The following is a 25,391-nucleotide window of genomic DNA, read 5'->3' as shown; positions in this document are numbered from 1 at the left end:
TCGAGGCCAGCCTGGTCTACAGAGCGAGATTCAGGAAAGGCACCAAAACTACACAGATAAACCCTGTCTCGAAAATAAAAAAAAAAAAGTTTTTATATTTAAATAACACTAAATGTGATAAACATACAGATAATTCAATCATTTTAAAAGAGAATGTTTTAATGATTCAGAATGCATATGATTATTAGGACTCTTAGATGCACAGATGATAGTGTGAGTTTTAATAATTCATACCAAAGTGTAACTGAAGGGTGTAAATGTAGGGTAGTCTATATTCGTGAGCTTTAATTTACTATTTATAATTTCCTTACAATTGCATGCATTTAGTCTATATTTAGCCTAAGTTAAGTAAAAATATTTGAAACTTCACACTGATTGTATTTAGGTAATTAATTTCCCATACTAGAAAAATTGGTCAGTTAATTTAATAAATTATTGCTTTATTTATTTTGAAATTCTGAATTGGATTTATTAAATGATAATTAATACAAAAACTTTAGGCAGTAATGCTGTACCATATGGATCATAAATAATCTAGTTTGGAAGGCAAGTATGTGAAAATAGAAAACTTGCTCATGAGCTGCTATTTTTGAAACAGAGTGGTAAACTTGTAGTGATATTTTAACTACTATTTCCACTTTGCTGTTTAAAATTTCTGTGATGAAAATATTTAAAAATAACAATACTAAATGGAACTATAATTTTATTAAGAATTTTTTTATTCATTTTATGTACCAACCACAGATTCCCCTCTCTTCCCTCCTCCTGTCCCCTACTATTCTCCCCCCTAAATCCACCCCCATTCCCTCCTTTGAAAAATGTAAGGTCTCCCATGGGTAGTCAGCAGAGCCTGGTCCATTCAATTGAGGCAGGTCCAAGCCCCTCCCACTACATCAACACTGTGCGAGGTGTCCTATCATAGGTAATGGGCTCTAAAAAGTCAGCTTATGCACCAGGGATGGGTCCTGATCCTACTGCTAGGGAGCCCCTTAAGTAGATCAAGCTACACAACTGTCTTGCTTATGCAGAGGGCCTAGTCCAGTCCCATGGAGGCTCCACAGCTGTTGGTCTAAAGTTCATGAGTTCCTACTAGCTTAGTTTGGTTGTCTCTGTAGGTTTCCCCATGATGATCTTGATGCCTCTTGCTCACAGAATCCTTCTTCAACTGGACTCCTGGGAGCTCAGCCTGGTGCTTGGCTGTGGATCTCTGCATTTGCTTCTATCAGTTACTGGATGAAGGCTTATGGTGGTATTTTATTTGTACTGAAATGTGATTTTATTTGTATGTTAATAAATAAAGTTGCTTGGAGGTCAGAGCTAATAGCAAGCCATAGCAGGGCTGGGCATTCGTGGTGCATGCCTTTAATCCCAGCACTTGGTAGAAGAGCTAGGTAGATCTCTGTGTGGTCAAGGATACAGCCAGCATTGGAGACACACACCTTTAATCTCAATACCATAGAAGACCTGGAGGGCTGTACATACATGCAGTGACGAGGCAGTCATGTGTTTGGGTTTACAACCAATGAAAAGGCAGAACAGAAAGACTATATAAAGACAAACACATAGGAAGTAGCTCTCTTTTGGAGAGGTAGGACCACTGCAGGAGGAAGGGTAAGGTTTTAGCTCTGAGCCCTGACCTCTTGGCTTTATTCTTTACATTGGTTCTGTGTTTCTTATTTAATAAGATGGTTGGTTACATCTACAAAGGCTCTATGATGACAGGTAGGGAATTCACTGATCTGATTACCAGGGTAAGGCAATTCAGGTACCTGCTCCACTATTGCCAGTAGTCTAAGCTGGGGCCATCCTGTGGATTCCTGGGAATTTTCCTAGCACCAGGTTTCTTCCTATCCCCATGATGTCTCCCTCTATCAAGATATCTCTTTCATTGCTCTCCCACACGGTCCCTGTTCCAGCTTGGCATTTTACTCTATTTTATTCTCAATTTTTTGAAACTATAAATAATTTTATAAAATAGAATGAAGCACTGTTCTCTATTCTCATTCTTAAAACCTGTTTGTCAGGTATACTATAGTCACCTATTTATTATAGGTGCTATAAATAGCATAATATTGACTTTCTTAAAGAGCACATAGTAAGATTTCTGTAAAGTATAGTTATATTTAGTATTTGAGCCCAAGTGTAAGAAGGAATATCTTTAATATTTATATTGTTATTTATATTATGAAAGCAACAGGTTCAAAATCGTATTTGAGAAGTAATGGCTATGATGACAATCTTCATTGCCAACTTGACTGGGTTTAGAATCACCCATGAGATACATCTCTGGGAATGTCTTGGAATCAATTCCCAAGAGACTAAATATTGAATAGAGAAGATTTATCCTGAAAATAGGTGGCATCATCCATGGTCTAGGCTCATGTATCAAATCAAAAGGAAATAATGAAGAAAGTGAGCTCTATGTCAGCATATATGTCTATGCTTCATAACTACAGATGTGACATCACCATGCCCTCAAACTTCCGTCAGTGTGCCTCTCATACCATGTTGGATTGTATTCTTAATTCATGAGCCAAAATTAATCTTCCCTCCCTTCAGTTCCTTCCTGTAGGGTGTCTGTTCACAGCAACAAGAAAAGCAATGAAGAGAAGCACCACACAGAGTTTTAAAGAAAGGATTATGACCAAATCAAGATGAATATCCAATGTTTAAATAAATCTTTATTAGTCAGTGCTATGGTCTTAGCCATATGGTGGATCATACCTATAGTATCAGTGCTTGGGAGGCGGAAGGAGTAGGATCAGGAGTTCTGAACTACATGAGATGTTGTCTCCAAAAAAAAAAAAATCTAAAACAAAAATAAAACTTAAAAAAAAAAAGCTGTGATCATAAGTAATGGAAGAGCAGTAGCTAGAAAATTCAAAGAAACACAAAATGTCCAAGTCTCTAATTCAGCCTTTGCCAACATTGTGCAGAGTTTCCTAAAGAGTTGGCTGCTTATTTCTTTCACATCACATCCAAATTTCTGACATCATCTTCCATGGGCTGATATGTAGTAATGGGACTAGGGCTAAACTGAAATCTCATCATCAGACTCTTTTTCTCTCAGTATTTCTCTAAGGTGTGAGTAAGTGTCCCAAAACACAGACTATGTCTGCCAGGCAGCTCTAGACATAGATGTCTGCTTTGGAAGTAGGGGTGCCAGAAGAGACTGGAAATGAAAACTGACTGAGTTACTCTGAAGTAGGGATTATCTCCACTTCCTTGTAGCTGTGAGACTGTTTGAGAATGTCAGGAACATACAAAAGGTTTTGCTGTCATACCCGTGCAAGAGCATCCATGACCTACAATAAAAAATTTATTGCATCAACTTCTTCTTTCCATAAAATGTAAGTGAAAATGTCACCGATAGGAAGTACAGATCAACATTAACAGTGAAATTCAGCACTGTCAGTATGGAGGAACCTTAGATAAATTATACTACTCTGTGTGCTACTTATTAAGGAGAAGAGGAAACTATTTCTTGGTGTAGCTTGAGTTTTTCTGCCTTGCCCACAGTCAGGACAAATCTTTGTCCCCGCCGGTCCCACAGCCGCTCAGACCCAACCAAGTAAACACAGAGACTTATATTGCTTACAAACTGTATGGCTGTGGCAGGCTTCTTGCTAACTGTTCTTATAGCTTAAATTAATCCATTTCCATAAATCTATGCCTTGCCACGTGGCTGGTGGCTTACCGGCGTCTTCACATGCTGCTGGTCATGGCGGCGTCTGCAGTGTCTCTCTGCTCAGCCTTCCGCTTCCAGAATTCTCTCTCTCCTTGTCCATCTACTTCTGCTGCACTGGCCAACCAGTGTTTTATTTATTGACCAATCAGAGCAATTTGACATACAGACCGTCCCACAGCACCTTGGCATCAGAATTGTGCCAGTACTATCAGCAAGGCCTTGGAGTTCCTCTGCTGAACACAAACATTTTATGGAACATATACAGCATGCAGGTGTACTCTGTAGCTTTGTTCTGGGTTATTGTGATGGTATACTGCCTCACTGCAGCAGGTAGTAAATGGGATTTGCTCAACTTTAAGTATGCTCTTTCTAGCTATTTCCTGGAAGATGAACCATCAAGCAATGGAGTCTCTTAGAATCAATTAAATTAGCATATTACTTTGTCCAACAGTCAACAGCATCCTAGGCATTTTAAGTGTACACTTGAATGGCTCCAAATCCATTCACCACAATGTGCTTCCACTGCACTATACATTATCTCCAGAATCTTTTAAGAACCCTGAAGTGAGGTTCTACCCACCAAGAAATAAATCTTCATTTCTTGTTGCCCCTGCCTTCAATAGCCAATATTCTTATTTCTGTTTCTGTACATTTGACTAATCAGAAACCTCAGATTTGTGGAATCATACAATATTTATTTTTTTGGCATATTTTCTTCAAATTTCCTCTGTTTCATAGCAGATATTCAGACTTTTTTTTTTTTTCGAGACAGGGTTTCTCTGTGTAGCTTTGCGCCTTTCCTGGAGCTCACTTGGTAGCCCAGGCTGGCCTCGAACTCACAGAGATCCGCCTGCCTCTGCCTCCCAAGTGCTGGGATTAAAGGCGTGCGCCACCACGCCCGGCGATATTCAGACTTTTTAAAGATGAATAATATACCAATTCTCCACATTTGTTAATCTATTTATTGCTATGTGGTTATTTGAGTTGCTCTTGACTTGTGGAAGATACAAATATCATTGATACAGATGTTGTAAGTTTTTGTCAATGCCAAGAATAGCTTTTTCTGATTCATGTTGTGCTGATTTAGTTCATTGACCTGAAGCAATTTTTCTCTTTCTTTCCAGGGTATCCCTATCTCCACCAATCTCTGCGCTTTGAGAAACCATGTATTTTGTAGTAATCGTCCTTGGGATATCTAGAAGAGTACCAAATGTAATTTCAAAATGCAGCTACTAACTTATTAAGATAACAATGAGGAGAAGAAATAGGGGAAAAGAACATAGAGAGTCAAAGTAACCAAGTGTTTTTCTCTTCCAATCTTTCTTTCAAGATGTATTTTCAACAATAGGGTCTACACCTTTGATAATATTTATCACTTTGGTGAAGGGATAAAAATAGAGATATTAAAGGAGATTTTCCTTGCAGTGTGAGAGATACATCTACATCACTTATTTATTCATCTATTGAGGTATCATTTAACACCTTTCCCCTTGAACATGTATTCAAAAACTTCAAAGAGTTCAGGGACTTCATGCTCCATTTTCTTTCTCTAGGACAGAGCACATATGAAATAGTCAATAAATATTTATGAAATAAGTGAGTAAAATTAATTATTAGAATGGACTCTTACATCTTAGTCATTGTGATAGGTATTATAGAATACTAAATAACACCATGTCTGCCCTAATCATGCTTTAAGACCAACTAGGGAGTCAGAAAGGTGATACATCACAGTCATAAACACACACCAATGGCTGTGAGGAGGAAGGGGAGATTACTTCCACTTATGCATGATAAGGACATTTGCAAAGAGGAGCTGGTTTTGTAGGAAGAATCTTGACAGGTAAAAGCCTGAAGAGCAGTATACCATGAGCAGGAAGAAAAACACAAGGGTGAGAAGCATAACACGGTACTCCAGTATTCTGAGCTCTCATTCTATTCCAGAAAATTTAAATTTCCTTCCTTAATTTCAACTTCATATAAATCATATTTTCCCATCCCTAGGGACAAATCATCTTCCCTTATGCTTCACTACAGGAAACCAAGTGGCACACAGCAGCCACGTGTGAAAGCCTAACTAAGAATGCAGGCCTCCAGATCTCATAGCTTATCACTCCAGTCACTGAACTAATCTATGAGATTTAGTTAGATTTTCTGGATAACATATGAACTGTAGATGCAGAAAGAAAGAGAAAACTCTGTAGTATTAAAATAGTGGAGCAAAAACTGTGTTTTAGCTTCAAATATAAACAATTATTTTGTAATTCAGACACATTAAGTTTCTTTGGATGGAATATTTAGTTAGATGTTATAGAGAATAGAAAGAAAGTCATGTTCATTATTATTAATTTTACAAAGAGTATTGCCTTTGGTGTATGTATTTCTAAAGCTTGACTCTAAAAATATTAATTTGCAAACACTGTCTTAAAAACAGTTTGATTGAATTGCCTGAAGCAGATGTTCTCTTCTGAGGCATTATCTGACCGAAATGTATTGTAGTGTTTCCTGACTTCTAAGAATTCTTATTTTTCCTAACTCAATTCAAAATTGGCTTAGCTAAAAAAAAAAAAAAAAAAAAAAAAAAAGAAACAAATTTATTTTAGCAATTAAGGAAGATTGTGAACTGAATGGACAGATAAGGCAAGTAGCTACTGTATTTTTATGGGTAAAAGGAACAGGAAGTAAGGAGATGGTTGAGAGGAGTAGTGATTTTTAGGTCCTCTGCATAATGTGAGTTTGATAGACAGCTGATTGCATGAAGAAGTTTAAGGGTGCCTTAAGGTGCTACTTCAACTCACTTTATTCTTTTCACCTATGCTTAAAAGACTTTGGTTTTTAGAGGTGGATGTCCTAGGTAGTTTTAACTGTGAGTTTCATACAGTCCAGGGTCACTGGAGAGGTAAAACCCTGGTTGAGGAATTAGCTAGATCATATAGGCCTGTAGGCATGTCTAAGGTGGATTTAAAAAAAAAAAAAAAACAACACATTGATGAAGGAGAGCCCAGCCCACTGTGAGCAGGACCACCCACAGGCCGGTAGTCCTGGTTGTCTAAGAAAGGTGCCTCACCACAGGTCTGTAGCTCGAGTTTTTCTACCTTGCCCACAGTCAGGACAAATCTCTGCCAACCGCCAATCCCACATGACCAGAGATGCTGCAGCCGCCGCCATGACCAGCAGCATGTGAAGACGCTGATAAGCCACCAGCCACGTGGCAGGTATAGATTTGTAGAAATGATTATTTAAGAATAGATTTATGAAATGACTGATTTGAGCTGTGGGCACAGTTAGCAAGAAGCCTGCCACGGCCATACAGTTTGAAAGCAATATAAGTCTCTGTGTTTACTTGGTTGGGTCTGAGCGGCTGTGGGATTGGCGGGTGGCAGAGATTTGTCCTGACTGTGGGCAAGGCCGGAAAACTCTGGCTACACAGGTCTATAAGGGAAGCAAGCCAGAGAACAAGAAGCAGCCCACGTGGTCGTTCCTGTGCGCTCCCTGGTCGGAGGTAATAGTGCCTGCAAGAGCAAGCACTGTGACCTTCAGGTTTCTGCCCCGATTCCCTACCTTGACTTCCCTCAAAGATAAACATGGCATGGAAGTATAAGATGACATAAACCCTCCCCACCCCAAGTTGTATTTGGTCATCGTGTTTCATCACAGCAACAGAATGGAACTAGACTAATAAATTACTATGAAACTCTACAATGAAACTTCAGTGGCGTCCCCCATGTTGTGGGTATAAGAATACAGATACATACCTCTACTTGCTTGCATGATTAAAAATCCAAGACAAGTATCTATGCTTTTTCTCTTTTTATTTCTAGGTACCATGCCTGTGATAGTTCTTAACAACAGGAGAATTAGAGAATAATTTGGGAATAGAATCCCAAAGAGACCTGGGGACTGATAGCAAACTATATTAGTTTTCCAGTGAGTGTGATGGCTTTTTTTTTTTGTACATCACAACTTGGCTGAGATATGATGACTAGCTATTTGTTCAAATACTACAGTAGATGTTGAATATACAGATGTTTGCAGATGAAGTAATGTTTTTAACCATTTGAATGGAGCATATTACCTGCTGTCCTATGTATTGACCTCATCCAACCAGTTGAAGGCCTTAAGAGCAAACACTGAAGTTTCCTAAGGAAGAGACAATTCTACATTAGAACAATCATCTCTTAAAAACTGTTTCCTAAAGTTTTCAGGAACACATCCTCACAATGCATTTGAATAGAGAGTATTTTTCAAATCCATCTTACACAACAATATTTCCCAGGTTGCGTAATTAATCTACCACCCTGGAAAGACTATGTTAAAAGGCTAGAACAGCCTCAAAAAGACAAAGAAAAGTGAATACACAGCTGCTGCTATTTCAGCAAACATCTACACTGTCTCCTGGAAGTGTCCCCACAAATCTCTCAGTTGTTGTGACTGTATAATGGAGGAATCTGGGCTAACAGGGAGTGATGGACTTTTCTCAGAGACAGTGCCGCTATCCCTGCGTTCTGAATGTACTTGCTGCCCTGAAGCACTGCCTTGAGAATACTAACATTAGTCAGAAAGCTGGTGCTTAGAGCTCTTTTGGCCATCAAGCTCAAAGTGAGATGTTTCTCATTCTAACTAAAAGGATATGAGGATCTGTTATGTGAGTGAGAACATTAAGAGTCCCCAGAGCAGAAGTTCTAGTACATCTCATTCTCATCCCTAAAGATAGACCTAGCATGTCCTCATGACACTGGGAACTGTTTCCCTTGGGAGAAAAAGAAAATTTGATCAAAAGAATTGAGCATCATCTCTCCTCTATCTCCCAGACAGTGATTTCGAATAGATGGGAATTTGCTTTGGTCCCAGCATCCTTGCACAAAATAAAAAGGCTCCCTGGCTTTTAAAATGCTAAATGGGTTTACTGGGCTGAAATGGTTATTCTCATGTTTCATAGTATTGTCTCTCCTACCTTGATTCTTATTTCTTCAACTTAATATAGCATTTCCTCTGGGGAAAGAATTTACACACCCCTCCACAGGAAAACAAGCCCCTTTTGGCCCATCTGTAGTTTGAGTGGCAAAGGACCCACACATGTTCAGTCCGATTCACGTAGTCCTATTCAGGCTAATGCCAGTTTCATGACATCCGTAAGGCTTGATCTCCCCTCTCTTTCTCACTTGGGAGCAGGTGGACCCAGACAATTCTTTGGAGCCACGTGAGTGATTTCTCTCTGGAGAGACACATCTCTCTAGTCTGCCAAGGAATGAAAATCCAAACAATTACATAGATCACTTCAAATGGTGCCAAATACATTCCACCAAATGCCACTGGCAGTCGTTACAGCACGTCATTGGGAGATGTGGTTTTCTTCCAGCATTAGACTTTCATGATATCTTGAATGTCATGAAGCCAAGAAACGAAGGGCATCACTCCACAGAAACTGGGTCCTCACAACCTGCAGGCGTGAAATGTCTGGAACCAGGAATTAAGAAGCATACTGTAGAATATACTGCCCTGCCTGCTCACCACATGTATCAGCTTCTCCAAAAATTAGGCAAAATGTTAAATAAAGACCACCATTTTGTACAAATAGGGCTGAGGGAAGGCATGACCTGTTGTGGCTTAGGAAAAGGAACACTCTTCGGGAAGAATGGAAAGTCCTGACAGCCAAAGATGAGTCTGCTCTTCAGGAGGCAAGAACATCCCAAAGTCTACCAGTATTTTTAGATTCAACTGCAAGACTGCCTTTCATGCAAACAAGACCAGAAAGTCATACCAAAGGACAGAGAAAGACCAGGGACAAAGCAGCGTGGAAAACCAAGTTTTTTAAAAGATGAAAGACTAATAATAAGAAGCCAGCCGTGGGGAGCTGCAGGATGGCAAGGAAAGGCAGAGCCACCTAGGAGGGGTGAGACGGGAGGAGGGAGTCTGCAGGGAGGGGGAGAGAGCAGAGAGCTGAGCACGGACGTCAGGAACAAAAGCCCAGGCAGTGGAGTCTGGCGAAGGCAAGGAGAGAGCATGGGGTGTTTTTGAATAATTATTAAAATGAGCAAGTGTCTGCGCCATCCTGTGGGTGTGGCGCAGAGCGGAGTGTAAACTCTAGCGGGGCCGAAGCAAACATTGGCTTAGCGGCAGCAGCTGCCAGTCTGTGCCTAGGAGTGTGGGGACCAGCGCGGCGGCAAGCAGACCGACACCATGGCCTCGTCTCAGGGGAAAAACGAGCTGAAATTCGCCGACTGGATGGCAACTCTGCCTGAGAGCATCCACAGCATCCCCCTCACCAATTTAGCCATCCCAGGTAGGTACCCGGGGCACCTGCCCCGCCCTGCTTCACCTTACACTCAGTGCTAACTTGCTTCGTGCCCACAGGAGGGAAGCTCATCCAGGGAGGTGGGTACCCGGGTTCTCCAAACCCGGAGGACCCTGGCACCGGGCGTCAAGGTGACTGCTTCTCCTGAGCTTCAGAAGGTTGTATTCGCAGGGCTGGGGCAGGGGAGAAGGTGGTTCCAGGATCGCGCCCTGGCCCCCTTCTGTGGTTTTCACGGAAGATTTAAGGGATTTGGGGGCCAGGCAGTTCAGGATTCTGAGTCGGTGGCTCCATGGTGCGCTACGGGAAGAAGCTGGCTGTCTTAGGAGTTCGGCTCCTGAACATCACTGAGTCCCTCCTCAGTGTGGACTTAGGAGGATTTTGTAGTTTCACTGTTAGAATCTAGCCGAATCATTAGTATTCGTCCCCAGTCTCCTTTAAAGAGACAAAGCGCTCTCTGAAGAGTGATGAAAGTTCAGGGACCAGTGGCGGCGGCGGCAGCATAATCGCTGTCCTTGACACGGAGCTGAAGGGGGCAAGAAGCAGAAAGCAAGCATTTCCTAATTGGCTTGGGCACGGAGGGAGTCTGGCCACAGAGCTGCTTAAGGCAGAGCTCCTGGGTGAGGAGAGCAAACCCTTGCAGACCACACATTTGCTGCTCCAGACAGAAGCCAGGCAGTGAAATCCACGTGAGCAGCAGCGTAGAGGTAGAGATGGGAATCATGAGCAGATTGCCCCCGAAAAGGTGACTGAGCTGGTGGCCTAGAAAGGAAGCTTCGGACCAGCCAGGTGTAGTTGTGTGGGGCGTCAAGAGGCTTTAGCATGGTATGCATGGTTTGGGCCAGAGCACTGGCCAGCTTTCTGGGTCGGAGCACACAGCAGTCCCTAACTTAGGTATCTAAGAGGGAAGATTGTTTCTGGACAGTTTACAAGCGCGGCAGCTGGGGAAATGCCTTTATTTCTTTAGCAATTCGGTTATGCCCATGAGTTGAGGGTATGCACATCCGATTCTTATAAGACTGGACTGGAGGGCAAATTACTCATGGATAATCAACCCCCTGCCCAGAGGAGAGCTGAGTTATTAAGTTCAGCCTTCTGGTCAGTCTGTTTCCTCCGATCTGCCCTCCCCCCCCCTCAACCCCCAACGGAAGCAGGATGAGTTGGGAGGAACGGAGTGGAAGTGAAACCTAAGAAATAAGGAGAGGAGCAAGAAATAAAATGGGTTTCTGGAAAAATACCAAGTGCCCAACTAACAAGCACTGGGACTCACCAGCAACTTAACTCAACTGGAGTGGATGTTTGGTGGCAATGACAGGCACAGGCTGAGCAGAGCACTGTCCTCAGAAAAAGGTTGTCTCTCCCTTTGTCCTTCCTCACCAAAGGACTTCCCAGGGGCCTAGGTGTCTCTTTGGGAAAGCACAACCCAGCTCCCCTCTGCATCAATTCCATTCTCCTGGTTGAGACAGGGGGTTGCTCTTTTGAAGGAGCAGAAAGCACACCACTTTGTCAGTGAAACTCCACTTTCACTTCCACCGGCATCCTCATCTTCTCTTGCGTTTTATTGTTTTCTTAGACAGTTATTTCATGTGGTTCCACCTGCTTCGGCACTGAGCTGGTAATAAGGGCAAGGACGGAGATGCTAGGTCTCCGGAAGAGAGTCTCTAGAGATGGAAGGAGGTTAAATGCCTGAGGTAGCACCAGCTCTGAGGGATGGTGTGATGCCACATTTGAGTCTCACCGTAAATGTCTGTAGCACTTCGATTTTCAAAGCCAATGTATGTCTGCTACCTCACATTCTTCCAAAAACTCGGCAAAGTAGGCAGTGCTGGGATTACCACCCCACTTCCTAGACTAAAAACAAGCAACCTCCCCCTCAGAACCAAACAAAACAAGACCCAGAAATTCAGTGCAGGCAAATGACCTAAAACCTGTTTAGTGATCCGATCCCTAACAGAAATATTACGAACTATTTCTTAGCGATGCACGGGTAAGGACTTTGCAATGTATGTGAGCATAACTGAGAAGCAACAAGTTCTCACTGAGGCGAGAAGTAAGGCATCTGTAGAAACAGGGTGATTTTCCTTTTCTATGTCATGGGACTAAGAGGAACTTTGAAGTCAGAGACTGATTTTCTGCTGGTCTCTGTTAGAGACATAAAGATGATGAAATTTGGAAGATAACTGTCTTTCTGTTGTATTCCTAAGCCCTTTTAGTATAAGATTTAAAGTAAATGGCCCACAAAGCCTTGTACTTTCACACCAACACTTCTGTGAAACACACACACACACACACACATACACACAACACACATTCCATGTCACCAAATATATATTCCCCAATACACATATAGTTGTACAAAAATAGGTTTTTGCAAAATTCTTAACTACAAAACTGGGATTAAAATGAGTCTGGTACCTTTCTGCATCATATAACACGGAATTTCTGGAGAAAAAGAAGACATTCAAATTTTGATAGAGCAGACTAATTGGAGACTATTACACACTAATGGAATAATTGCCTTAAAATCATGCTAATAGCTTCCTGGCTGCTACATGTTTACTTGGCCAGTTGCTCCAGCTTGAATTAAGCAATTATCTCCACCATTTAAAACCACGTCTGGTGCACAACGCAAGTGTTTCTGTGGAGAGGAACTGCTGCTCAGTCTCCCTACAGCCTCAGGTTTTCTTAGGTGAAGCCTATAGAGGGTGAAGAGCCAACTAATTATGAGGCCACCTACTTGGGGCAGCTGTCTCACTTACCTAAGACCATAGCAAAGAACAGTCTCTCTCTCTCTCTCTCTCTCTCTCTCTCTCTCTCTCTCTCTCTCTCTCTCTCTCTCTCGTGTGTGTGTGTGTGTGTGTGTGTGTGTGTGTGTGTGTATGCTCTAATCCCCACCATGTGTGCGGTTCTGGTGTCCTTGAATGTTTCTCAAACAGGTGTGTCTTGAATGCTTTCATAACCGAGTCTCTCAGTGCTGTTCTGTATTTAAAATTTTCATGATTTGGCGTGGACTGGGATAAATGATTGTTAGTAACTGGCATTAGTGAATTATTTTTAATTTATTATTCAAAGACAAAATACTGGCAGGACACACAATTGTTCAAATTTCAGTCTTCTCATTTCTTTTCTCTCTGATGAAACCAAACTTATGGCATTTGGAATGTGAATGAGGCTGGCTCTAACCACAAGCAGGTCAGAAATGATAAAAAAAAAAATCAAGGAAGCAGGAAGACAAAGTATAAAATTCAGGTGAAGGTGAATCTGATAATTATTTGGCATCTTTGATGCGGAGTTCTAATTCTAATCACAGTGCCTCTAGAACCATTAAAAAGAGATTTGTCATGGCAGTATGTAGTGTGTTGATAATCAGGGTCTGTGATAGAGTGCCTTTTTGGTCCAAAGTATAAGATACTGAGAAGGATTTGGCTTATGGGACAGATCTGCTACATAAGTCGATATATAATGAAAGTCATTTACCCATAGTCAAACTGATCACCCAATAAGAAAGAATTGATAAAAATGTAGGACTGCAGTGTCAGAAAGAATGTATGTACTCTTGAACAGGAAGTAGTTGATTATTTTAGATAAACAAAAGAATGCTTTATAAATCAGTGATTATGTGGATAAATTTTATTTCCTTTAGAAAACTGCAACACCAGCACAAAAGAACTGTTTTATGAAAACTAAGCATTTGTACAATTGATTTCTTGTCCAAGAACTTTAGCTTGCATTCATGTTGTTGTTTGTTTGTTGTTGTGTTTGTGTGTGTGTGTGTGTGTGTGTGTGTGTGTGTTCTGAACCTGGTGTCTCACATGTGATAGAAAGTACTCTACCTCTTTAAGGCTTTGTTCAGTTTTAACTTTTTGCCTCATGGTGATCCTTTCGTGTTGCCAACACTCGTAGAGTTAACTTACCTCTTCTTTACTTTTTTCAGACTTTTATTTTCTTTTTAATCACCCATGTGTTTTTCTGGGGGGTATGTGCATGTGAGTACAGATGCCCTTGAAAGCCAGAGTGATGAATTCCCCCAGAACTGGAGTTACAGGCAGTTAGTTGTGAGTCTCCTAACATAAGTGCTGGGAAATGAACTTGGGCCCTCTGTAAGAGCGTTACATACTCTTCACCTCAGAGTCCTTTCTCCAGCCCCCTTTCTCCTCCTTGCAATTTTCTACTTCTATTTTAATTGAATGAAACTACTTATAGAGTCAATCAGGCACAGAATCTACTTGAACACATCTCTAAAACCACGTGTATGTTTGGTCAGAATGGTCATATGAAGTAAATCTTTCATCAATCAAAACACAACACGACTGTTCAGAATGAATATCTCTCTGTGTTATCCTACCAATTCCCCATCAGACTTTATTTTTCTAAAAAAGAAAAAAACAAAGAGAATCTAGAGGATTGGGCATTTCAAAAGTTAGTTTTGAAATTGACACATAAAAGCTGCACTAATCTGCTCTACTACAACTTTTTCGTGATGATTTGAATTGAATTCTCAAATATTGTTAACCAAAACAAAGTTTTGTATATTATACTTTACTGTTTACAGTGTTTTCTCATATACACATACGATTTTAATGTGTTCTATCAATGATCTTTTAGGACCTTGTCACTCAAGGCTGTCCAGGCAGGACCATCGGCATTGTCATACATAGACTCATGGTAGAAATACAGCATCTATATTCCACTATTCCAACTTATTTAATCATAATCTACAATTTAATAAGATAGCCAGCTTATTCATATATACATTTATAGTCTAAGAAACACTTTAGTACACCGCTAAAAGGGAGCTTTATTATGTGAGTGGCAGAGTCAAACCTAAGTATACATCTTTCTAGTAGGCTTTTTGTTGAACTATCCATGAGTGTTCAAGTTTTCAATCAAGCTTAAAACCAGAACTCCATATTTGATTCAAGGCTAATTGCTCAGTCTGGGAACACTTCTGATAACTGACATTATAGTTCATCATGAACCTTGAGCAATAAATGTTATTTAATTGCTGTTTAAGTGTTCAGATTAGGCCACTGTGATAAATGTAAAACCTTCCCCCTCATTTCTTTAAGCCCTGCTGCTCATCGATATTGGCTATCAACAGCACTTAGTATCAGCCCATCTGGTGATGCAGGGGGATGCTAATGCCAGCTTAAGGAAAGGAACACCCCTACACTGGTTCTGCATCAATTTGTTCTCATTCCTTATTGTTCACAGAAATAAGGACTTCTTGTGTAATATTTATGAGGTGAAGGTTTATTTACTTTATCTACGATGTAGGATTTTCAATATTTCTCTTGAGTAAAATTTACTTTATAAACATAAAATTTCCTAAATGGTCATCATCAGAAAACTATAAAAGCATGGGTGAATAGTAAATTGATGTATGATAGAAATAAAATAGTCAATTTTGTTTATATTTGCAAGGCATACCTCATTTATTTAAAGCACAGTTTCCATGGGATAGAAACATGTATGAATGTGTATATAATTCCCTTGTTTGAATATCAGCTGCTTAACAATTAAAATGTTTTAAAATAAAAAAAATGTTTAAAATAGATAACATTTATAATCCACATGCACGTGCACACACATGCGTGCACACACACACATATACACACACTTCTCAAATGCTAAAACCAATATTACAGTAAATAAATGTTGAAGGTCATGCACTATATGCATATGAAAATTGCATAATTTCACAACCCTTATTTGCGAAGAAACACAAACACGTGAATACACACTGACACAAAAGAGGGTGCGCTTCAAGTACTGTTAGCTCCAAAGTAAAATCAGAGACATGATAATCCACTTCCATTCATCCCAAGTGGATTTCTGACTAGTTGTAACCATCCTAGGATTGATTCTAAACATGCTGCACGGGAATCACGAACGTTTGGCTACCATACAGTCGAGGCTTTTCTACTTTCCTCTCTTGAGGAGTATTGAGGGAGTGGTCATTTTTTGTGTCTTTAGAGGCTGAAATTTGAGAATGTTAATGTCTAACAAGGATCAAACGTTCTGAGAGCTGAGATCCTTATGTGGAAGCTGCTGATGCTGGTGTCTACCACTGCTGACTCCACATCACTGCTGATGCCACAGGGGCCAGCATTGCCCAAACCCGTCCATATTTTGGGCTAACTCATATTTATTGATTTGTAGTTATTAGCATTTGGTCCCATGATTCCAGTATGAGTTTAGGGAGGATGGCAGAGGACAACATGTTGAATAGAATTCTTTCCTCTTCTTTAGTCTTTTTGTTAGCTCAGTTCCTTTCTGTGTGCACATATATACATAGGCACATTTACATGTGTGTATATGTGTATGAGTGTGTATCACTTTCTTTTTAAAGAAAAATACATGATTTTTCCTGTAGGGACACCTCTGGATGGTGCTGTGCAATCATTCTTACATATAAGTCCAGAGTAAAAATAAAAGTGTGATCTGAATTTTTCTCACCAAGTAGTCTGAGTGAGTGTAAATAGAACCAAATAATCTGATAGAGTTGAAATAATCCCTAAATGTACCACTGTATTGAAATGTAGAGTAATAATATAGTCTTGCCCTTCACAGAAATTACACACACACACACACACACACACACACACACACACACACACAAAATCTAATTATTGGTACTTAAGAGAAGAAACTGTTTCTTGAAACAAATTTTCCTGCTACTGCTAAAGAGAATGTTTCTTACCAATAAACATTCATTTTTGGAGAGCCAAGAGCTTTCTACCATGTTAGAAATACCACAAAATCCTTGATATAATTATGCAGGATTTAATGTATTAAAAATGCTATATCATCTTATCTTTTCTGGTCTATGTAGGGTTATGATTAGCCTCAGAAGGTTAATGACCAGAAAAGCATCTAAACCACATGCTCCCTAAGAAGGAGAAATAGTGAAAAAGGAAAATAAAACCTAACACATTTCAGATAGAATTCTACTGCCAAAAGCTTTCTATGGCACCATATGCTTTTATTATGCTCTATTAAGAGAGGAAGATAGGCCAGGCAGAGGGGCAGGGGAGGGTGATTAAACCTTCTCAACAAGCTTCCAGGATTAGTCACCTCCAGAGGTTAGGTTCTGAAACAGATGCCCCATGGATTTTGTTAGATACACTCTTGCTGTGTACTTGTACTCGTTACAGATTATGGGATGGACAAACCTTACAATGCTCTATATAAAATGCTAGCTCTTACTGTGTTTTGCACAGGGTAATTCTTCCTGTGAAATAACTTTTAGGAAGCAATTATGTTTAAAATCCTTGGTCAATATAATGATAGTTCAGTTTCTCAATTCAATGGAAGACTTTTTATTTTGAGGAAGAGAGTGAGCTATGATGACTTAGTTGTCTACTCAACTTTCCTGGTGGCCTCCATGCTTGCCGGTGAAGGAAAAGATGTGCATGGTATATCCTTGGTGGGTTAATGGGAACTTACCTCAATACATGATTCAAGCCATGTTGTGTTGTGTTGCCATATGGAGCGAGAAGGTGGCCAGAACTCACTCAGTACAAAGTTAGCTTTAAACACAGTCTTTCCATGACCTAGCCTGGGCCTTTCCCAATAAAAATTTAATCAAGGTGATGTCAAGATCATGTTACATTGGAAGGCTTCAGACATTTAAAAAATCCAGTTAAAGAATTGTTTGGAAAAACAGGGAAGATGCAGAGTGGCAGGCCTAGTTCTGTTCTCAGGGATGATTCAAGCTACAGAAGTTGAGGAACATGGAAGATGAAGCACCGTGGTGATATTGTGTCCCCCAATATATTGTGCACCCTAATAAACTTATCTGGGGTCAGAGGACAGAACAGCCACTAGATAGACAGAGAGGCCAGAAAATGGTGGCACACACACCTTTAATCCTAGCATTCTGGAGGTAGAGATCCATCTGGATCTCTGTGAGTTCAAAGCCACACTGGAAACAGCCAGGCATGGTGACACACGCTTTTAATCCCAGCAAGTGATGGCAAGAAGAGAAAGGTATATAAGACGTGAAGGCCAGGAACTAGAGCCTGGTTAAGCTTTCAGGCTTTTAGCAGCATTTCAGCTGAGGTCCATTCAGATGAGGATTCAGAGGCATTCAGTCTGAGGAAACAGGATCGGCCAAGAAGTTGGCAAGGTGAGGTTAGCTGTGGTGTGTTCTGTCTCTCTGATCTTTCAGCGTTCACCCAATATCTGGCTGAGGGTTTGTTTTTATTAATAAGACCTTCTAACAATTTGTGCTACAAGGCATGGCATAGGACTAACAGGGACTGAATTGAGTCACTACCAGGAGACAGTTGAACAATTTTTGCCTGCAATTCCTTTGGTGTCCACCCTGGGTGATCAGCTTATGGGTCAGTGGGGGAATTGCAATGGTAGTGTCAGTTTTTTCTCCTATTTATGGGGTCAACACGAAGGTTCTGCACCTTTTGCTAGTCTAGTGCATTTAATGAGTTCTCAGACTGATGCTTCTGTTATAGTTTTAGTATGTCCATCTGCTCACAGGTTCCCAGTCTGCTTTAATAAGCTTCTAAGTGGCACATTTTCATTTTTGGCGGTAAGTTATTTACCAGTCTGTGTCTCATGGGTGGTACTGGATAGGTAGTGGTGTCTATAACACAGTCATCCTTTCTCTGCATTTTCACTCAAAGTGGAGTCAAATGCTACTTTTAAAATGGAGTCCCTCGGGACAAAGCACACCCTAAAAACTGCTCTTTTACACAGTGTGGGGTAGCTGCGAGCAGGCAGGTTGTAGTTCACAATCCCCCTCCTTAGCACAAAGCATTACATTAGTAACACACCTTTTAGAAAGTCCACTTAACACCACACCAACCTCTAACTAGCAAACGGTACTCATAGATATATCTTCTTCATACTTAGGTTTTGAAGATTCCTCTAGCCCGTATTTATCTCACTGTCTTCCATCACCACAATAAAATTGTTCCTTTCATGATTGTTCAAAACTTATGTTTTCCCTTTCTGATTGCCAGTCCCCATAATCTCATTTGATCTTCCGGTAGCCTTTGGTGTGGCCCATGAGACTCCACTTCTTGAAACGTATTTCTAGATGTGTAAGTCACTATTTTTTTTTAAATACTGCTGCACTACATAACACAAGACTTACTTCAGCATTTTCCCACTTGTCCTTCTCTATCACCTTGGCAAACACCTTTAGATTATTTGCTTTTAGGGGTCTGGTTATGCATACATCCAATAAGTGGGATCATGTCATTTCTGTCTTTGTGTAACTGGTCAATTTTACTGAATGCAGTGTCCTCAAGGTTCACTTGCTGAAAACCACATCAGGACTTTCTTATTATTGAGAGTTCAATAAATAGAACACTTATATCGTGGTTCCACTTTTTCTTATGCATTTATCCACTGATGGGCTTTTCGGTTGTAAACAATACTCCAGTAAACACACCTATGTTTCAAGATTTTGATTTCAGTTACTTGGTAGAAAATTTCCAAAGGTGGGTCTTCTGGATCATATGGTGGTTTTTTTTCTTAGAAAAATGTATATTCTAGCTCCCAGCCTGATTTTTAATTGACTGCTTCTTTATCTTTGTTATCCACCTGTAGGACTTCATCACATATTCTGGATATTAACAAATCATCAGATACAATATTTATAAGTGTTTTCCTATTCCATAAGCTGCCTATTATTCTTCTGGTCATTTCCTTTGTCACACTGAAGTTTATGTATAGTGCGATTTGAGTATTTCACTTATTATTTGATAATTTAATGTACTTAGTCATCATATTCTTTCTCATCCCCAAACTTCTCCCATATCCTCCTCTTCCCTCCTTACCTCCCTTACTAGCTTCATGTTCTTTTTCTTTCACAACAAATAGAAAACACAAGAGAAAAAGAAAAAAAAAACACTAAAAATATGAAGTCTGATTTGTGTAGTTCACAAATTTTGGGACTTCTGCGCAAAGACCCTGCCCTGGTGTATGGATGATATACCCAGTGTCACGTAATTGAAGGAAACTGATTTCCCCTCTCCCAGCAGTTATCATTTGTGAGTAGCTTTCTGGTGGAGTGGTGAGACTTTGCGCTCACTTCACTTCCTTCATGCTGGTATTTTTCTCTGCCTTGAGCTCACGTAGGTCTTGTCCACGTTGTCACAGCCTCTGTAGGTCCAGATGTGCATCTATCCTGTTGTGTACGGAAAATGCTGTTTCCTTAAAATCTCCCACCACCTCTGGATCTTACAACCCTTTTCTGTCTCTTCTACATAGATCCCAGAGCCTTGAGGTAAACACTCCCCATTCAGGGCTGGGCCCTCCTGAGTCTCTGTCTAAACACTGTACCACTGTAGGTCTCTGTGTCAAATACCATCTCCTGCAGTAAGAAGCTTCTCTGATGAGGACATATGCCATTGGGAGTTGTTTTACTGCTGTATTCAGTTAGAATAATAGTAGATTTTCACCTGGAACCTGAAGCTAGATATTCCAAAGGCCAATTTGAATATTTTTCATTTTAATGCTTGTATTTTTTTTTTTTTTTTTTTGGTATTGTATCTAAAGATTTATCACCAAGCCCATGAACATGAAAGTTTCCTTTTAGGCTTTATAGTGTTAGCTCTTCTGTTTTCTTTTACTTTTTATAGTGTTAGCTCTTATGTTAAATCTTTAACCTATTTTGAGTTCATCTTTGTGTTCAGAGTAAAACAAAGCTCTAATTTTGTTTTTCTGCCTGTGGATATCTGGCTTTCCAAATACGATTTGTTGAAGATGCTGTCGTTTCATTGTATTACAGGTACAGTCAGATATTATATTTCTTCATCACTCCATCTTGGCAGATAACACGTTACAACTTTTGTTTATCCTTTTTGTGTTTGTTGGTGTACACATTTTCGTAGTGGTCTCTTATCATCCTTTCTAATTTTGTGGCTTCAGTTGTAATGTCTTTTCTTTCATTTCTAATTGAGTCTTTGTATTTATTCTTGGCTGAGAGAAATGTTTGGCAATTTTTATCCTTAAAAAAACAGTTTTGTTGCCTTTTTTCTATTCTCTCTTTTATTTATTTTTGCTTCATTATTTAATATTTCCTTCCTAATACTAATTTTGGTCTTGTTTTAGTTTCTTGAGGTATATAATTAAGTGTCTTAAGTTTTCTTCCTTAAATAGGTATTTCAGGCATTACAGTATAGTTCAAATTCATTGTTTGAAAATTCATTTTCTAGTTATTTGACATATTTGCTTTGTGATGTGAAATATGAAATCACTTTTAAAATGAACATTCTTAGTCTGGGAATCTACAATTAGAAATATTATAAAAATATTTGAAACTTTTTGGATGCCAACATGATGTTCAAAAAGCTGTAATATTTTAGATTTCAGATTATTGATATTCAGCCAGTAAAATATATGCAAATATTTCCAAAAATACTCAAAACCACACAGTTGTAGAGTCTTAGTTTCAAGTATTTTAGAGATATCTAATTGTACTGTTATTATGTGTCATATATTATTATCTTAGTTAGGGTTTTTACTGCTGTGGAGACACCATGACCACAGCAACTCCCATAAAGGAAAAACATTTAACTTGGGTGGCTTACATTTTCAGAGGTTTAATCCATTATCATCATGGTGTGACATGGTGGCGTGCAGGCAGACATGGTGCTGGAGAAGTAGCTGAGTGTCCTACATCTTGGAGTGCAGGCAACAGGAAGTGTTTTGTATTACTGAGCATGGCTTGAGCATATATAAGACCTCAAAGGCCACCTCCACAGTGACACACTTCCTCCAACAAGACCACACCTACTCCAACAAGGCCACACCTCCTAATAGTGCCACTTACTTTGAGGGGTATTTTACTTCAAACCACCACAATTATTTATTTATAACTTTTATTCTAGACCTGTTCTTTTTTTCCATTCATGTGGACCTTTTCTAGGTACTTTTCTTCTTGATAGCAGGAGAATTATGGGAAGCAGTTCACAGTTTTAGCACTCTGTTTTAAGATGATAGTAACTTGCCAGTGGTGGTGGAGCACGCCTTTAATCTTAGCACTTGGGAGGCAGAGACAGGTGGATCTCTTTGGGTTGAAAGCCAGCCTGGTCTACAGAGTGAGTTCCAAGACAGTCAAGGTTCCATAAAGAAACCGTGTTTCAGATTTAAAAAAATAAAAAAAAAATATGTAAATCCCATGTAAAAACAATTTTTTAATTTTTCTCACTCCACACAATCTCATATTACATCTTCTTATATTTTGTATCCACTAATGTATTTGACCACTAATGTATTTGATAACTATAATTCTTACATTTTCCCTTTAACTCTCATTACCAACATTAGATTATTATAATCATCTGTGTTTTTTTTTATATTTACCACTGAGCTACATGCTTGCACAGTTAATGTTTCTGTGTGGTGGTTTTTATGTGAATTTGAAGAATGCCTTTCAACATTTCTTGCAAGATAGTGTTGTCAAAACTAGTTTCTAGAGTTTTATTTCAGTTCCTCACGCAACCGTATTCTAGTTTCTTCATATCCCTTGTGCACTGGAGCTGATATCAATGTGTCTGAAAACAAGTATTCCTCACCATCTTCATATACCAGATTTGTACAAGGAAAAGTGCTTACCAGCAAGGTTATGGGTCCTGGGGCCTCTCAAGCCTTGTGTGTTGGTTATTCTCTGGGCACTTATGTGTAGATTTCTAACTAGAAGTCTAGCTGGAATTTTATCTAGAAGCTTGTAATCTCTCTTACCTTCCTCTGGTGTCTCTCTAATATGCCACAGATTCTTTGAAGTAGGATCATGCCCCCTGCATGATATATATATATATCATAAATATATATATATATTAGAGAACCCCCTGAGAATATGTTAGGTTGATAGCTTCTACATACACCTCATACTGGACTCAATAGAAACTAGTTGTTGTTGTTTCTTGCTGGCTGGGATGGCCAATCAAAAGACTGAAACATTGGATGTGTTCTCTTCTCTTTCTACAAAGACACTGGACATTCTGCAGAAGTTAATGTACAGCTGTAGTCTCAAGGCTGTGAAAGGGGGTTTTAAACCAGATGACTAACTCTTAAGGTTAATAGTTTACATCAGATATTAATGTAACCATCTCTTTTTAGATACACAAAGCATCAGGATCCTGCAGTTCTAAATTAAAGCATGTAAATGATAAAAGTTAAAAGAATGAAGAGTTTCATAAATCAAAATTAAGAAAAACTTTTATTAATGTGGTTCATAACTAGAAAAGTCATCTTCTGCAGCAGAAATAGCTACAGGGAGCCTGGATGCTCACCTTTCAACTCTGAATTCCCATAAGATTTGAACCAGATCCTTTGAGGGTGTTCCTTGTTTCACACATACTGTGTAATCTATGACATGCTACTTAACCCCTTTGAACATCAATTTCTTTATCAAAATTGAGGTAAGAATCTACTTTTGAAAGATTATTTCTGTGAATGACATGGAGTAATTAGTATGATATATTTAGCCTAGTGCTTGGCACCTAATAAGGCCTCAATGAATGAGTTATGTGTGATGTAAATTCTTGACAGACTGGATAAATTGAATTTATCCATCACTATTTATAACTTAGGTCTTTTAATTTCTTATGAGGTCTCACTATTATTTAACTCTCTAGAATCATTTAACAATTTCTAAGCAGTCAGAGGTGAACTGAAAATTAAATACAGCAGAAACAAATTTCAGTCTAGGGCCTGAATGTTATTTCCAAAGCTATTTGATTAAGAACAACATTTTGGCATGTTAGTAGCAGGAGTTTTTTGTTCTCTATGCCAATATAATTTTTGAGATTGATCTCCTACGATAAGAGGTATGTGGACTCCAGGCTACCATCATTCTATTACCCATTCACAGGTTGCCTTGGGCTACTTCTGAAGTCAATATGCCGATGAAGATACTCTTAATGCAAATGCCTTGAGCCAAGTTCTTGAAGGAGAAAACTGACTTTTTGAAGGAGAATTTGAAATTACATGAATAGTGTTTCTCCCCCAAGTCAACTTACCTATCACAAACTTTATGCCAATAAAAATTATGAAGAAATATTTAAACAATTGAGTGACAGGGCATAGTATTTGGCAACAGTATTTGTTTATTATATGCTGATATAATAAAAGATGGGAGAGAGACACTTAAAGGTGTAAGAACAAACATTTTCCAGAGAATTGTTCAAAAAATAGAGGCATGTGACTCATGCAGACAGTCACTTAAACATAACTGATTTATTATTCTCTTAACTATTCAATAAATGTGCATGTATGTATCTCAGAACATTGGTCTCGGTGTGTGTGTCTGTGTGTGTGTGTGCATTGACTGTTATGTTAAACGATTTAAAACTATCAAAAATTTATAAGTAAATAAGAATAAATACTGAAAACCACACACACAGAATAAACTGTGAATCTCCTCATTATATATCTTACAATAAACATTATTATTTTGAGGGGAGGACATGACTTACAGTCTTTTAACACCTGTGTCCTTCTGTTTTTCTTCCTGTTAGAGGATAACATCAGTAATTGTTTTCTTCAAAAGGAATCATACACTAATGCACTTGGATATTCCAAATACATATTTTGAAATATATAAAATATGTAATGTCGAAACTAGTAAAATAATTTTGTGTGTGCTTTAGTATAGCACTTTTGCACAGGGGAGGTAAAATGGCTATTCAAAAATCTGTATAATGATTTTTAATAAAGGGGGGCTGGAGACATAGTTCAGTTCACAGTGTGCTCACCACAATCATGAATATCCAAGTTAGGGTTCCCATTATTCATGTCAAAGTAGGACACAGCTGCATATATCTGTGACTCTAGCTATAAGGGTTTGGGAGACACTCAGAGCTCATCTGCTAGTCAGCCTAGTCAAACCAGTATACTCCAGGCTCAGTGAGAGACTCTGTAGTTGTTTGTTTTATTACTCTTCACTCTTTGGGGGGGCTCACTACTCAGCTCCCAAATAAACACACACAGAGGCTTGTTCTTTCTTATGAATTCCCCGGCCTTAGCTTGGCTTATTTCTGGTCAGCTTTTCTTAACTTAAATTATCCCATCTACCTTTTCCTTCTGGCTTTTCGCTTTTCTTACTCCTGTAATCTTACTTTCACTCTTTATTCCATGGCTGGCTGTGTGGCTGGGTAGCTGCTCCCTTCTTTTCTTGCTTCTTGATGTTTCTTGATTCCCTCTTTTTCTCCTTGTATTTATTTTCTCTGCCTGACAGCCCCTCCTGTCATTTCTCTTGCCTTGCTATTGGCTGGTCAACTCTTTATTAGACCAATCAGGTGCTTTAGACAGTCACAGTAATGCAGCTTCACAGAGTTAAACAAATGCAACATAAAGAAATGCAACACATCTTTGCCTCATTAAAATAAATGTTCCACAGCATAAACAAATGTAACACATCATAAAATGATATTCAAC

The 25,391-nt window shown here is 39.3% G+C and overlaps 1 protein-coding gene across 1 annotated transcript in view; it reads left to right on the top strand.

Moving 5' to 3' along the window:
* Positions 1-9,602: 9,602 nt before the first annotated feature.
* Positions 9,603-25,391, top strand: part of Plcxd3 (phosphatidylinositol specific phospholipase C X domain containing 3) — a 168,686-nt gene continuing 152,897 nt past the window's right edge. Inside the window, exon 1 of the mRNA XM_028875577.2 lies at positions 9,603-9,971. Within this exon, the coding sequence (XP_028731410.1) occupies positions 9,869-9,971 (103 nt within the window). The 5' untranslated portion in view covers positions 9,603-9,868. The remainder of the gene's footprint in view (positions 9,972-25,391) is intronic.

Source organism: Peromyscus leucopus, chromosome 11 (assembly GCF_004664715.2).
Source record: "Peromyscus leucopus breed LL Stock chromosome 11, UCI_PerLeu_2.1, whole genome shotgun sequence".
Lineage (NCBI taxonomy): Eukaryota > Metazoa > Chordata > Mammalia > Rodentia > Cricetidae > Peromyscus > Peromyscus leucopus.
The sequence above is the reverse complement of the archived record's forward strand: the minus strand, read 5'-3'. Positions and strand labels throughout refer to the sequence as shown.